At 40.3% G+C, this 15,211-nt stretch overlaps 1 protein-coding gene across 1 annotated transcript in view; it reads right to left on the bottom strand.

Annotated features, from left to right (window-relative positions):
• Positions 1-15,211, bottom strand: part of PRIM2 (DNA primase subunit 2) — a 63,358-nt gene that overhangs the window by 32,289 nt on the left and 15,858 nt on the right. Inside the window, 2 exon segments of the mRNA XM_080998000.1 lie at positions 13,094-13,231; positions 14,093-14,188. Of these exon segments, the coding sequence (XP_080854126.1) occupies positions 13,094-13,231; positions 14,093-14,188 (234 nt within the window).

The following is a 15,211-nucleotide window of genomic DNA, read 5'->3' as shown; positions in this document are numbered from 1 at the left end:
GTCCAGATCCAATGATCTTCTTCAGGCATGCACCTCCATTTACTGGAGATCTCAGGAGCCATCCTGGCACCAGGCATCTTCACCTGGTTGCAAGTAGTCAAAAGCAAGGTGCAAAATGAGCCTGGCACCTGGCTAATTTTTAACACTGCCCCACACACAGCCCTAATCTGCTCTGAGGGACACTTGGAAGAGCACGTTTGCAGGGGAGCTACAGTGGAGAGAAAGCAAAGCCTGCTCACACAACAATGGATGTCAGCCATGGAAGACAAACAAGGAAGCAGCTTCAATAATGTAAGAGGTATATGAATAACAGGCTTGTGTTTTAGAAGTTATGAGAGCAAAATGTAGTTCTTGGGAGATGCTGAAAAAGGAGGCATGACAGGAGCTGTCAACTCCGTGGATGCAGGAAAATGTAAGATGGCCCATGACCCAGATGGAAGGACCATCTCAGACAAACAAAAGGCACACAATTTTTGTACAGCTTCATATTCACATTTTCCATAAGCATGACAATAAAAAGATCTTCCAAACATGTCAGAGATCTTAAATCATTTTTTTCCTGATGACTGAAAACCCACTGTACCAGTGTTGAATAAAAAGAGCTTGCTAAACAGTCTGAAGAACAAAGCCAAGAGCCATTTATTTCAACTTTCTAGACCTAAAAAGTTCCCTCACATAGAAAGGTAAGCTTAAATTATGCTAGAGCTACAAATTAGACATATTCTTGGAAATCACAGAAGTAATTCTGTCTCTGTGCGTAAGTTATGAGACTAACCAAGGTGCTAACTCACTTGATATAGTTCAAGAAATGATTATTACAACCCAGTAAGTAATTTGTCTCTTTGCAGTAGGATGCAATAAGACCATTTCTCTTGTATATATTTTTTAAAAAGGCCAGAAAAGACAAGGATTGCCAGTCCTCTTAATTTCATTTATAATCTGCTTCAAGGAATGGACTTTTAAAATTAAACACCAGAAAAGAGATATTTAGAATAGACATTAGAGTAATTTGTCATGAGGAACATTAAAAGATTATTGGTTTTATAACATCTTATATCACTGATGCAAAGAAATTAAGTCACTCATTACAGTACAGCAGATGTGTACTTTTGGTATTTGCAAAGTCTTTACTAAGTAATTTACCATAACCCAGTCGTGTCCATGCAAACTGTGCAGCACAATCCTATGCCTATTTACTCAGAAGTCCCACAAAGGTGCATATGATGGCAGCCTTCAAAATATTATTTAAAACATTCTCTAGCCACTCCATAAAGTCCTTTTAATTTGAGTGTCTAGAAACCTCCAAAATAGTCAAATTAAAATACAGGGGGAAATACAAGAGACAATGGCTACATTCACATGTAACACCAAACCAGGGTTTAGCACTGCATAGGCATGCCTATATGAGCCTGAGAGAAGCATTGGGGGGGTGTCACACATTCCCCCCTCCCACACAACTTAGGAGAAAGTCAGAGTTTAATTTCACTTTTACAGAATCCCAATTTACTGTTGCATTTGAACCAACCAGGGATCCTGATTTAAAACAAACTCTGGTACGTTTTTATAAGCTGGCTTGCTATGAACACTTGAGTTTGTTTTAAACCAAGTATCATGCTCCAGTGAGTCTCCTGAGAGGCTAGAGCCCCAAATCCTAAGGAGGTTTAAGCCTCTTAGCAAAACACTCACCAAACAGGGCAGGGTTACAGGTGCAGCACCATCAAAACAAACCATGTTGAAGCATGGAGAATCAGTCTAGTTCTAAAGTGTGATCCAAAGACAAACAGTCCAAGGTCAGTATGACAGGGAGCTCAGACAAGGTACAGTGGTACATCGGGTTAAGAACTTAATATGTTCTGGAGGTCCGTTCTTAACCTCAGGTACCACTTTAGCTAATGAGGCCTCCCACCGCGCGATTTCTATTCTCAAAGTTCTTAACCCGAGGTACTATTTCTGGGTTAGTGGAGTCTGTAACCTGAAGCGCCTGTAACCTGAAATGTCTGTAACCCGAGGTACCACTGTACAACATAGCAAGGAGGGAGAACAAGGAGCCAGAGACCTGTGTTGTTTTCAGCAACCAGGCGGTTCAGGATACGTTTGCCTCCTAGACCATACTCAAACCACAGCTACTGGTAGTGAAGGACTTTCAGAGATTGTTAACTCACAACAACCCCTTACTCATGACCTTTGCGAAGAATGTGGGTATGTAGACATGTTATATGTTGTAATTTTTCAGCCCGGACAGCTCCAAGGTTTCTTTAGAAGGTCTCCCCCTGCAAGGGATCCTCAACACTGGTTCCAGGGAACGCTGCCTGCTTCAAGGTCTCCAACCTATAGGGTGCCTGGTTCATCATCTGAAGACTCCATGTGGGCTAGACATGACACAAAGCCACTCTGCCTAAGTCTTCCTCCAGGCAACGGGGAGGAGGAGAGTTAAACACTCAGAGTTATTCTGACAGTGTTAAATCATGCTTCACTGTTACATGAAAACACGGATATTGAGAAATGTCCAGGCAAAAGGAATAAATGGAATGTTTATAACGCACCCGGGAGACTTGAGAGAGATTGTATGTTGGCAGCACTCTTAAGAGAAATCCAATGGGACACATGACTCCATTGCAAAACCGGGAGAGACTTCTCGCCTATTGGGAATATTCAGACCTGTAGTCTAATTCAAGCAACTACCTCAAGTAAAGAATTCCCAGACCGAGTGAAAAATACTTGTTTTTGTTGTTCAGCAGAGACCTGGATTCCCAGAACAGCATCCAGCAAATACAAGGCAAGAACAACTACAGTGGTACCTTGGGTTAAGTACTTAATCCGTTCCAGAGGTCCGTTTTTAACCTGAAACTATTCTTAACCTGAAGCACCACTTTAGATAATGGGGCCTCCTGCTGCCGCCACGCTGCTGGAGCACATTTCTGTTCTCATCCTGAAGCAAAGTTCTTAACCCGAGGTAATATTTCTGGGTTAGCGGAGTCTGTAACCTGAAGCGTATGTAACTTGAAGCATATGTAACCCGAGGTATCACTGTACTAATAGTCCAAGGGACTGCACAGAGATATTTTCTGCCTTCTTAAAGAAAAGCCCCTAACACAAACTCCATGCACCACTTGACAAACTATTTTTGAAACTATAGTGAAATTTCCTAATAGCTTTCACAGTACGGTGCAAAGAGTCACTGCTAGGCAAAACCAAAAGCTCTATGGATACACAACCCCGGTCTTTGCATACCATTAAAGGTACACTTTGGTTGACAGCCACTCTGCACATATGCACATAATACAACCTTCAATGGTGGGATGAAGAAGCCAGTTTAATATGCCTAAGTTTACGTTACTGAACCAACAGCAGATCAGCCACTGAGTTCTGGCAGACAAGTAAAGCTTCTCTTCCCAGTAATAGTTTGCATCTAGTAATAAAAAAACTTAACAAAATTGAAAATATGCTTCTCATTGTCATTCTGCATAACTAAGGTTAGAGGAGGAAGTGGGGGCAGGAGGAACAGAGGCATGCTGCAAAACAGAAATTAATTTAACGTTTTAAAATTGCTATGCTGCAGGTTCACCTTTAGAACAAAGTAGCTCTCAAGCAGTAAAGCTTTAAGTAGCAGAATCCACTCGTGCAATATTACATACAAAGCCTTCTATAAAGCCTCTTTCAATAGCATGGCTGTTTCTCAATAATAGGGAAGCCTTGAAAATGAGAGGAGAAATCACTTGCACACCTCCCATATTGGCTCTAATATTTTTTTTTTTTTTTGCATTCAGTAACATCAAATACACAATGCACTAGTAAATCACTGAACCAATGTAGTGTAAAATGTAACCGAGGTGCTTCCATTTACATGACATTAGAATGGAAATAGGATGATATAAAAGTGTACAAACATCAATTCTTTAAGCAGAGTATGATTTAGAACAAAATTGACTTGGCTAAAGAAAATAGTCCCCCCCCCCCCATAAGAATTCTGGTTTCATTTCATAAAGCCATTTACCTGCTCTCTTTGATCTCACTTGAAAGGTACTTAACTGACAGTTTCATGTCAGGATTTTAATAATATCTGTATGCTAGAAGCAATTGCAAAATTAACCTAAGGAACATGATCTTGGAAAAGTTGAAGAGATAATGGCAAGGGCAGAAAAAGTTTTGAAACTGAGAGCTACTGCAGTTAGACAAAGGAAGCTGTAGCAGCAGCAGCAGTAACTGTGATGAGCCTCTAGATTCTAGAACCTCATCAAAGTTATTGCTGCAGAGTCTTGAATAAAAGACCATTTCCCTAAAACCAATTTGTGGAATGGCACAAGTAGCAGGCTACTTACTACAAGCTCAAAAAGTATTGTGTGGCTGAGGGGCCTGAAGACATTCAATAGCCAACTTTACAACACAATCCTATATACACCTACTTTAAGTCCTATTTAGTTCAATCAGCTTACTTCTAGGTAGGTAGGTGCAGGCTTGTATACAGTTTTTTGTCTTACTCAGAGTAAACCCACCGAAATTAAGGAACACGGCTATCTTAGGTTTATAAATTTCAACGGGTTTATTTTGAAGAAACATTTGACGGATTTTTGTTTGTGGTACCTAACAAGAGCCTCTTTTGCTATTCAGGATGGTAATTAATCTCCACTTTTGAAACCAAAGCAAATCAACACTATAGGAAAACTGAAACACTGAACTGCTCTTTTTATTTTCAAGTTGTATGAATTATTCAAGATGTATGAATTAACGCTAAAATGTGTTTCTTCCCTAACAAGACACTCTTTTCATAGTGGCACATTTATACTAAGTGTGAATATTGCCTAGTTCACAAAGTCTTCTAAAGATTGGTACAAAGGGATCTAGAAGCTTCCACCCAGAACTCTAAGGGCTATTTTTGCTTGATTTTACCCTTTGGGAATTACATGTTCCTGCTTCTCAGAATGTCAAAGCACATCTCAATATAACCCCAAACTAAGTCTCCCCCACTTTAGACATGCTTTTATAGCAAATGTGCTGCCCTCCAAATGTTGAACTCTATTGTCATTGGCCATGTTGGCTGAGTGTTAGAATCATAGAATCTAAAGAGTTGGAAGGGACCCCAAGGGTCATCTAGTCCAACCCCCTGCAATGCAGGAATCTCAGCTAAAGCATCCATGACAAATGACCATCCAACCTCTGCTTAAAAACTACTCAGGAAGGAGAGTCCACCACCTCTCATGGGAGTCTGTTCCACTAACAAGACTCCCACTGCAACATCTGCAGGGCACCACTTTTACTATCCCTGCATGGAGTGTTTATTTTCCTTCTAACTTTTCTATCTTACCTTGCAATGAGAAATAATGAAGTGCCTATGTATATTGCTGCGACGTTATGGCAACCCCCTCCCCACAACTCCAGTTCCGACTCCTTCTTTCAGTGGTTTCACTTCAGTAAATCATCAAAACTTTACCACTAAGTTCAGATTTTGAAACTGAACCAGTACGAAGCTATAACTGAGACAATAAAAAAGCCCAAAGAGTTATGCGGCAAACAAAAGTACTTTGTCCTTTTTAACAACTTGCCATCTGTGAACATTTTTACCAGTTAAAAATAGATGGTTAACTCAAATGAATCCATTGGAATTGGAATACGTTGTGCACAACAGATGGCTTGTTTATACAACAGTTCTGGGGAACATATTTGTTACAGCTTCTTCTTAGTTGTTTCTTGTGCCTATAGTCCAACAAAATATCTGAAACACCCCATCATTGCTATATTAGCTCTTTAACCACCAGGAGGGCGAGGGATGGGAAGCCCGAAGGCAATGAGAATCTAGAACATATGGTTGCAGCCTTTAGGATGTCACAAAAGGCTGTGCTTCAGCAACTTGAATGTGTGTTTTACAAAAGACATAAAGCACCATTTCTACTGCTGCAGCACAAGAGAAAAAATACTGCTGATTTTTTTGTGTGAAGGTCATTTTATCAGATCTCCATCTTTGCTTTTTAAATACTTTGCATTTTAATATATTTAGATACGTATTTCAATATATTGTATTGTATTGTATTCAATTTCAATTGCTGTAAGCCTCCCTGAATAGTGGGATGGCACCAGAAGGAAAGGGTAGCATGTGCGTGAATCTTAAAATAAACCACCTTTTCACTTTAGCAAAAATCTAGTACCAGGAGACCTATTACTTATCCCATATTTGCTAACAGGTAAATTTTGAAATAAGAGTGAGAGATGCATCAGTATCTCTGATAAAACTTAAAGAAATATGCAACACCAACAAGGTCACAAAACTGGCCTTGTATTTAAGCACTCACTGGCATCAAAGAATTGCACACAGGCAAGTGAGTGAGCTGGTGGAAGAGGATTGGAGGGATCCATCCCTTCTCCATGTCTTGTGGAAACTAAAGGGGTTGCCATAGGAGAGAAGTCCCCTGAAAAGAAATGTACAGGATGCTGAAGAAGGATGAAATTGTGAGTTTACTAGTATTGGGATAGGAGGGGGCGGCGGCAATCACATCTGGCAACCAATGCCAGTTTCAGATAGTAGATGGATAAAGGTAAAGGGACCCCTGACCGTTAGGTCCAGTCGTGACTGACTCTGGGGTTGCGGCGCTCATCTCACTTTATTGGCCGAGGGAACCGGTGTACAGCTTCTGGGTCATGTGGCCAGCATGACTAAGCCGCTTCTGGTGAACCAGAGCAGCGCATGGAAACGCCGTTTACCTTCCTGCCAGAGCGGTACCTATTTATTTACTTGAACTTTGATGTGCTTTCGAACTGCTAGGTTGGCAGGAGCAGGGACCGAGCAACGGGAGCTCACCCTGTCGCGGGGATTCGAACCGCCAACCTTCTGATCGGCAAGTCCTAGGCTCTGTGGTTTAACCCACAGTAGATGGATAGATAAGTGTAAAAAGTCCAGGACATAAATTCTCAGAGCCCTCTAGTGGCTATGGTGGCTCATTTATCAGAAGTAATGTGCAGTATTTAGTGTTAACTCTGGAAGCGTATACTTGATTCTGACCAAACTAAGCCTCCGAGAGCAAAATATACATCAGCTTTATTAATGCATCATTAAGGCTAATTGCATGCTGTCATCTGCCAGGAGAAGTAAATGCAAATTGATATACTAGTACTAGCAATTGAGATCAAATGAAACTTAGACCTTCCATTTTCCAGCTCAATTCCTATGCACTGAAATACTACAGGGATCTATATAAGCCCTGAATTCTCGGTTCACAGCAGTGATGAAGAATAAACTTGTGGGATTACATCACCACAGTGATTCTCGGTCTACTTGAGTTCCTGGGCCAGACCCCTGAAACTCAAAACACACCATAATGAGATAAACATTACTTTCCTTCAAACAATTCCCATACATTCCCAGCCAGCATGCAATTGATTCTCACTTCTACTGGATTCTAAGTTCTTACAGCATCACCATGTGAAAGACAGAACACTAAAACCTTATTGGAGCTCAATACAAAGCAATAAGGCATCAGAGACACAACAGCCTGAATTATGAATATGCAGAGATTGTACTTAAAGCACTCTCAATCAGAGGTGTGGGGCACCCATAATTTCCAGATGTGGGCCAGAACCACAGCTGGTTCCCAGTGAAGCAATCCAGGAGAAGGGGAAAGTCTGGATAGAAATGACCACAAATGCTTATGTGTAATTTCGGTCCATCTTGAGTGCCTTCTCTGTAAAAACAACAATTCTCCTCTAAACCTATTTTGACTTTGTTTTGACTTATTCACTGGCAGAAACATACCTCAGACAATGGCCTTGCAAGAAATAATATTTATGCACTTCACTGCGCAGTGACTGAAATTGTTAAAAAATATTTCAGGAAAATATTGCAAGTACCTTGAACTCACAAGCAATGCCAGACATCTTCTAACTGCTCTGTAGTATCACAAATGGGAAAAAATAATAAATGGCACAGAAATAATAGAAAGGCATTAAACGAAATTATACTAAAATGAAAGCACTTTTCTGCTGCACTTCAGCACGAAGCATCCAGAGGACAAAGTCATTTTAATCATGTTTTATACTGCACTGTCAAAGTTATTACCTTACTAACCTTGTATATGCATATTATAAAAATCATCCATTTATGTTACAGTGAATTACTTTGGGTTAACACTCAAAACTCAATACCTGAAACGAATCTCAAGTGACAAGACCTTCATTAATCATAATTTTCTGATATTAATGCCACAACACAAAGCATTCTTCTTCACAGTTTGAAACTTCAGGTGATCAAATATTATTGAACACCATCTGTATCAAATTGCATACTCCCTCTCTCATTCCTAAACAGAAATTACTGCTAGGAGCTACATGAAAAATGGTGTTTACAGATTTGAGTAGCGGAGGAAAGGTGAATCCTTGACCAAAAGGTGTAAAGAAGCAAGTTCAGTAAGCAGTAACCCTTACTGAACTCAAAGCATGGGTACCCCCAACAAAAATTTAAAATGTGGCAAAATATTTGGAGTTTATGATATGTATTGGTATAATTTGGAATAACTAATGTGATATGACTGGTTTGTTAAATGGAAATTTAATAAAAAATTATTTAAAAAATAAAAAGGTGTAAAGAAGCATGGTTCCATATGTAGCATTTCCACCTCTAAGCTTCAAAACTAGAAGGCTGATGCCTTTCCACTTGGTGCAACAGAAATACACTTGTGAATATCTCCACCCCCCTCCAGCCCCATCACATGCCCTCAAAGTCTTTTCTGGGTAGGTCTCCAACCTTCCAGAGAACATTTATTTTTTAGAGGGTGGGGCAGGGAAACTGAAGCTGCAAAGTAGAGGAGAAAGAGAAGCCCCACTGAACAAGCAGACACCTGCTCTGCTTGTGTAATGGAGCTCATCCGGAGACTTTTGAATCATTTTGTCTGGATGGATCAGAACACTCAATGAGTTAATCAGCTCCCAGTTCCATGTTATAATCAGGAAGCGAGAGTGCCAACCAAACTGAAATATATTCTGGAATTTAAATCCAAACATTCTAGAAGTATATATTATACATCAAAGTAATTTTGCATAATGCAGGCTATGAAGCTTTCTGGAATGAACACAAACATGTTAACCAGTGGCAACTGTCCCTTCCTGTGGATGACACACACCCATTCATAAAACAAAGATATTGTCTTATCTTCAAGATCCCAATGAGAAAGGAAAAGGGTCTTTCACTGTTCCGGGCATGAGAGCCCAACCTTGCCCTTTCTGCCCACTTCACCCAATACTTCAAATTATCTGCCAATGTAAATATGTAGAGCAATGGTGTAAATAAATGCAAGGTCAGATTGGGCAGTGTATCTAGAAAAAAGTGGGAAGTGTTTTCTTGAACTTCTTTTTCTTGCCTCTCGAGACATTGACGGATGCCAACAAAAACAACAATACCTTTGAGGGACTAGGAAAGCTATGGTACCAGAACAGATCTGTACAACTTACGACAACCCCTAGATATGATTTCTGCTCCTGAAAAAGACCTTTTCAAAATAGTATTTCCACAACTTTGTGAATCAGAGCCCAGCTTAACCATGGATTTTCACCAAGAGTTTACCCAAGACTTTGGTGCCCCTCCCCAAAAAACCTATGCTTTCCATGACTATGCCACCTTTCCCCATGACCCAATTCTTGTTCCTGACCTTCCACTGTACCTCCAAAACGCAGCAGTAGGTGCAGGACAACTTTCTGCTATCCTCCCCATCTCCATGCTTGGGAAAGGGAAGGCAAGATTCCATTTCACGTAATGTGGAAACAGGCCTCTGCTCACCCCTCCAGGGAGGGCAAACACCAGCAAGCATGAAGTCAAGTCATTGCACCTTCCTCTCCCCAGCCCAAGTGAGAGTGCAATGGGGAATAAGATTTGGTTCTTGATTTGGCTCTGCAATGAACAGGTGCTCCAAGTGCCCCCAACAGCAAAAGAGGTGCTAAAACCTCTTTGGTTTAAGGCTTCTTCTCAACTGTAGGAAAACTCCTCCCCTGCAGCTGGCCACACTCCACAGAAGATGGCCAGAGAACTTGTAATTTCAGCTGTGGTGAGCAGAACTGTGGACCCATGAATTTAAAATATCCCTTCACACTTAGTCTGCATGGTGCATTATCATGGTTGTGCCAGAAGTGGTTTAGTCATGCTGGTCACATGACCCTGAAATTTGTCTGTGGACAAACGCAGGCTCCCTCGGCCTGAAAGTGAAATGAGCGCCGCAACCCCATAGTCACCTTTTGTTATGTACTGAAGTTCTCACCCTGGGCCAGCAGGGGGATACTGTAGATACTTTTCACTCAGGTCCACATATGCAAATAAGGGATTGAAAGTGACATTCAGTGATTGGATAGTTACAGAAAGTGGTTACTGTTGCGTTGTAGTGGAGGTCTATATAAGCAGGCTGGCTGAACCCTTCAGTTCAGTTCTGTTCTGGCCTGTGAAAAAACAAGAGCTGTTTGAAGAATCGCTGTGTTGTCTGCTATGTTCACCCACAACTTAACACTTTTGACTGGACTTAACCGTCCAGGGGCCCTTTACCTTTACCTTTACCTTTTGTAGCATAGGCTTGGTGGTCAGAAACACATAGCACCCTGTGGCCTCAGTTTAGCACACTGAACAATCGTTTTATCAATATATTAAAAAGCTTTTAACTGGAGTTTATCCGCATTTAGTTGCATCTGATAAAAGCAACTTTAAAACCAAACTATCCAAACTTCAGCTACCGTGGAATGTTTCCCAAACCTAAATAAATAAACATTCAAAATAATGATTGCAGGTTACACTGCAAAATCTTAAAGTGAAAGTTCATAAAGATTTCTGTAGTCTCCAAGAACAGTTTTATTATACAAAACTGCCAAAAAAACAAACAAAAAACCTTTACAAGTACGAAAGAAGCTATTTCAGTGTTCTGCTGTCTCCTAGCAACTAGGATCTGCTGGTGTCTTCTCATCACAAGTAGGCCATTTGTATAAAATCTGTTGTGTTTCGGGGCAGTCATGTGTCAAGCAAAGCAATAGTATGCACAGCAAGAAGCTTCCAGCTATAAATAAAATAGCAATGATAGTATTTTTATTAGGAACCTAAGAAGCTGTCTTACACCAAATCAGACCATTGGTCCATCTAGCGCCATATTCTCAACACTGACTAGCAACAGCTCTCCAAGGTTTCAGGCTGGGAACATACACAAACCTAGAAGGAAATGCAGAGGACTGAACTTGAGGCCTCCTGCTTACTGAGTAGATGCTCTACCACCAAGCAACAGACCTTCCCAAAACAGGTAATGCAACACTGAAGAAAGGTAATTCAGTTCGATCACAAAATAAGCTGGAGCAGAATCATGCTATTTAACAAAAACTGTGGGGGTCAGTGGAAATGCTATCTGTGCAACAGCACCAACAGACCCAAACCATTTGCATGTTATCTGTACAAATAACCTTGTAAAAACCTTTCAAAACTACAGGCTTCCCAGTTCACATCTCAGCCTTTTAAGTCGCTATGATACACTAGCGCTGTAAAAAACATCAAGTCTTATGCCTGAAGGAACGAGTTAATTCTGAAGCACAAAGAAACCTTGCCCACGAGCAGAGAAACAAAGAATAAGATCCTCTTCAAAGCCACTTCCATTAATGCAGACACAGGAGAACCGTTATATTGATTTGAACTTTCCACTATAGCTCCTTATGTTTCAGAAACTATCTCACCTACTTCTTACAGTGTTTGGAATTTCTTTTTTAAAAGCTATTAATACATGATGAACAAGCAAGAAAGTGGCTAAGCTGCAGAAACTACTTTTTTAAAGGTTAAATGCTAGCAATCATTAATGTATGATGGCTTGAAAAACTGCACTTAAAAAAAGACAGAAGCAGTCAAATTTGCAGATGATAGAAAGATGGGAAGGACCAGCTGAAAATTGGACAACTAGGATAATGGCAAAATGAAAATTCAAGACGAACTGTGGACTGCAACTCTCTCCTACATGAAGATTACAGAACTATGACTAGATAGCCAACACTTTTGAGAATGGCAAACTAAGCAAGATGCTGTCACAGAAATGGCAGAATTCATTTTTTTTACTTGTAGTAACAACCATGTTTTCAAGACGCATACAAAAAACAGTTATACTCAGCATCACTCCAACCTTGATTTGGAAGTTCTGGACACTACATTTCAGGATTGCATTAATAAGTTGTTGTTGGCATCCGTCTGTCTCAAGAGACGATGGAATGAGCCTCTGGGGATGAAGTCAAACAGCTGCGTCAGCAGCACCAAAGTGACTTGTCCAGATGAGAACTATACGGATTTTTTATTTTTTTTAAGAGTGTGCTGGCAACAAATCCTTCCCCAAGCAACAATATTTATTCTGTCTCTAAGAGTAATACAGCTGACTGAATTATCAAGCAAGCTGAAAAACAAGCATCACTATTTAGTATTACAGTGGTACCTCGGGTTAAGAACTTAATTCGTTCCGGAGGTCCATTCTTAACCTGAAACTGTTCTTAACCTGAGGTACCACTTTAGCTAATGGGGCCTCCCACCACCGCCGCGTGATTTCCGTTCTCATCCCGAGGTAAAGTTCTAAACCCGAGATACTACTTCCGGGTTAGCGGAGTCTGTAACCTGAAGTATCTGCAACCCGAAGTACCACTGTATTGTTATTTATTAAATTTGTATACCGCCCTATACCTGCGAGTCTCAGGGTGGTTCACAGGATAAAATTACAATATAAAAAATATATATTTCTGCCCCTGTTCCTCTACCTGTTCCTAATATTATTCTGAAGTTTGCTGAAATGGAGCGAGCGGAAAACTGCTTGTCAATAAGAACTGCCGTATAAAACCACTGTGTATTACTAATGCCATCTCAAGCAGAAAGGCTCCAATTTTACAATGTACAGTAAGGTGAAGTCTTACATAATGAGAATAAGAAGCTTTTTTAAAAAAAAAGAAAAAAGAAAAAAGAAAAAGACGAAGCAGTTGAAGTACTTCTCAAATCCTGAAAGACAAATCCCCATGCCCTATCCCAATCACCTTTCACAGGCTGAATGGAATGTTACCATTTATAAAAATGAAAACCGAAAAGGGAGTGTAAAACACAGAGCAAATTAGGAAGAAAAATACTTACTGCCAGTGCTTTTGACAGTTTGGTTCTGTAATTGTTCAGAACAATGGTAACAAAATCTTGCTGAGGTACATAGGCATAGCCGCCATGCAGGTAAACTTTTCTCACACGGACTAAATCCACAGCATCACAGAAAGGAACCTGAAAGACAGAAAAGGCAGTTGTAATCTCTGAAAGGGACAGGCTAAGCCATTTTTGATAAACACCTCTCTTTTTTTTTAGCACACTCACTGGTCCTGAGAAGCCTAAGGTGAAACAACAGTGCTTCCAAGTCTAAATTTGGAAAGATTCCTTCAGCAATCATTTCACAGAAATTACTTTCCTTCTGGGTAGAATGGGTGGAATTCAACTTAGCGCTAAGGAGATTGCTTGCCTTCTTCCTCCCGATCCACATGTTGTTCTGGAAGTTCTCTCAAGCCTCTAGAGTGGATCTGAGGGAGGTACGAGGGGTACAGGAGGAAAGACCCATTGCATTAGGAGGAAGCCTTCTGCTGGCTTCTACTAACAGAATAGCGTAGTCAAATGTAGCCCAGTATTTGTTTTACCCAACTTCCACCCAGGGAAATACATCATCTGCTTAACTGCATTACTATATACATTGGCAAATCATTTCCTTTAAGGCAAGTCATATACATAAGAACTGTGGGCAGAAGCAATTAGAAAATGAAGTAGTTGCACTATTCGCCCAAATGGGTTGGGAAATTGAGGTTATGAGAATGAAAATATAGTGGTACCTTGGGTTACAGACGCTTCAGGTTACAGACTCCGCTAACCCAGAAATAGTACCTCAGGTTAAGAACTTGGCTTCAGGATGAGAACAGAAATCGCACAATGGCGCGGTGGCAGCGGGAGGCCCCATTAGCTAAAGTGGTACCTCAGGTTAAGAACAGTTTCAGGTTAAGAACAGACCTCCAGAACGAATTAAGTACTTAACCGAGGTACCACTGTACAGATTTTTTCATTTATACAAAATGCTGCCACCACCTCAGCCTGCTCACTTACCTTATAAAAGACAAACTCTTCTATTTTAACGCCACCCAAACCAGGAGTTGAGTTTCGCAGCTTCTCTCCAATGTTCACCTTTTCGGATTTTGGAATCTAAAACAAAAGTTATTGACTTTGAAAATCACTGAAAACATTATAAGAGAAGATCTCTTAGTTACAATGTTAAAATAAATGAGGCATCTAAGCTAAGCCTTGCGAAAATATGGAACTCAGGTGTACTATTAAAGGAAAAGGAATACAAAGGAATGAAAAAGGAAGACGACTCATCCGAATGAGGTAGTAACTATTTGAATTAGGTAAATGAAGTATGAAGTGTTAAGAAACAAAAATGGAAGTAGCATTAAGAAGTTGTGTTCTATTTCCCACCCCACTTCAACATCCTCCATCCTCAAAACTAAGCCTTTGAGTAGTAAAAGCAGAAACCGAACCTACCTTCCCATGGTTCACATAGTAAAAGGAGTCTTATGCACCTTTAAGTAAGCTGAAATGGAATAGAGCCCTGTAAGGAAGGCCTTTAGAAGTTCTTCCATAGTTGCTTCCCAAGGCTCCTGGATATTCCACAATTAGCAGTCCTGACATCACCCCAAAATCCTTTCAACCAACCCAACATCATGAGAAGATATGTTTCAGATCTTCAGACGATACCTTGTTGACTGTGCTGCAGCCTAAGGAACTCTACCTTGTGATAGCACAGAAGTGAACATTCTCCACACTGGCATCCTTTTTTTCATGGAATAAATTCCCCTCACCCCCACCGCCAATACCTGCAAGTGAGGTTTCCATCATTTATTAAAACTCAGTTTTTCACTCAAGCATTGCCTGACCATCGATACCAGTTTTAAACTGCCTTCTATAGCATCTTGATAGTTGGATAAGTTATTTTGAAATGAAGCTCTTTCCAAGGAAAAAAAGAAACTAGCATGGACACCAACTTTCTGTTTAAATGTACCAACAGATTTCAAGAACCTGGTGTCTAAAATCCTAATAATAATTCTTGTAATTAAACTCATAATTTTGTTTTCTAATCACATTTCCATTTTTTTAGGGCTGCAAGCTTAAATCAACTAATTGGTGCAGACTACTGCTAAACCATTACTCTATGATTAGACGTTTCTC

Source organism: Podarcis pityusensis, assembly GCF_964106645.2.
Source record: "Podarcis pityusensis genome assembly, chromosome: 3".
NCBI lineage: Eukaryota > Metazoa > Chordata > Lepidosauria > Squamata > Lacertidae > Podarcis > Podarcis pityusensis.
This window is presented reverse-complemented; position numbering and strand designations above follow the sequence as displayed.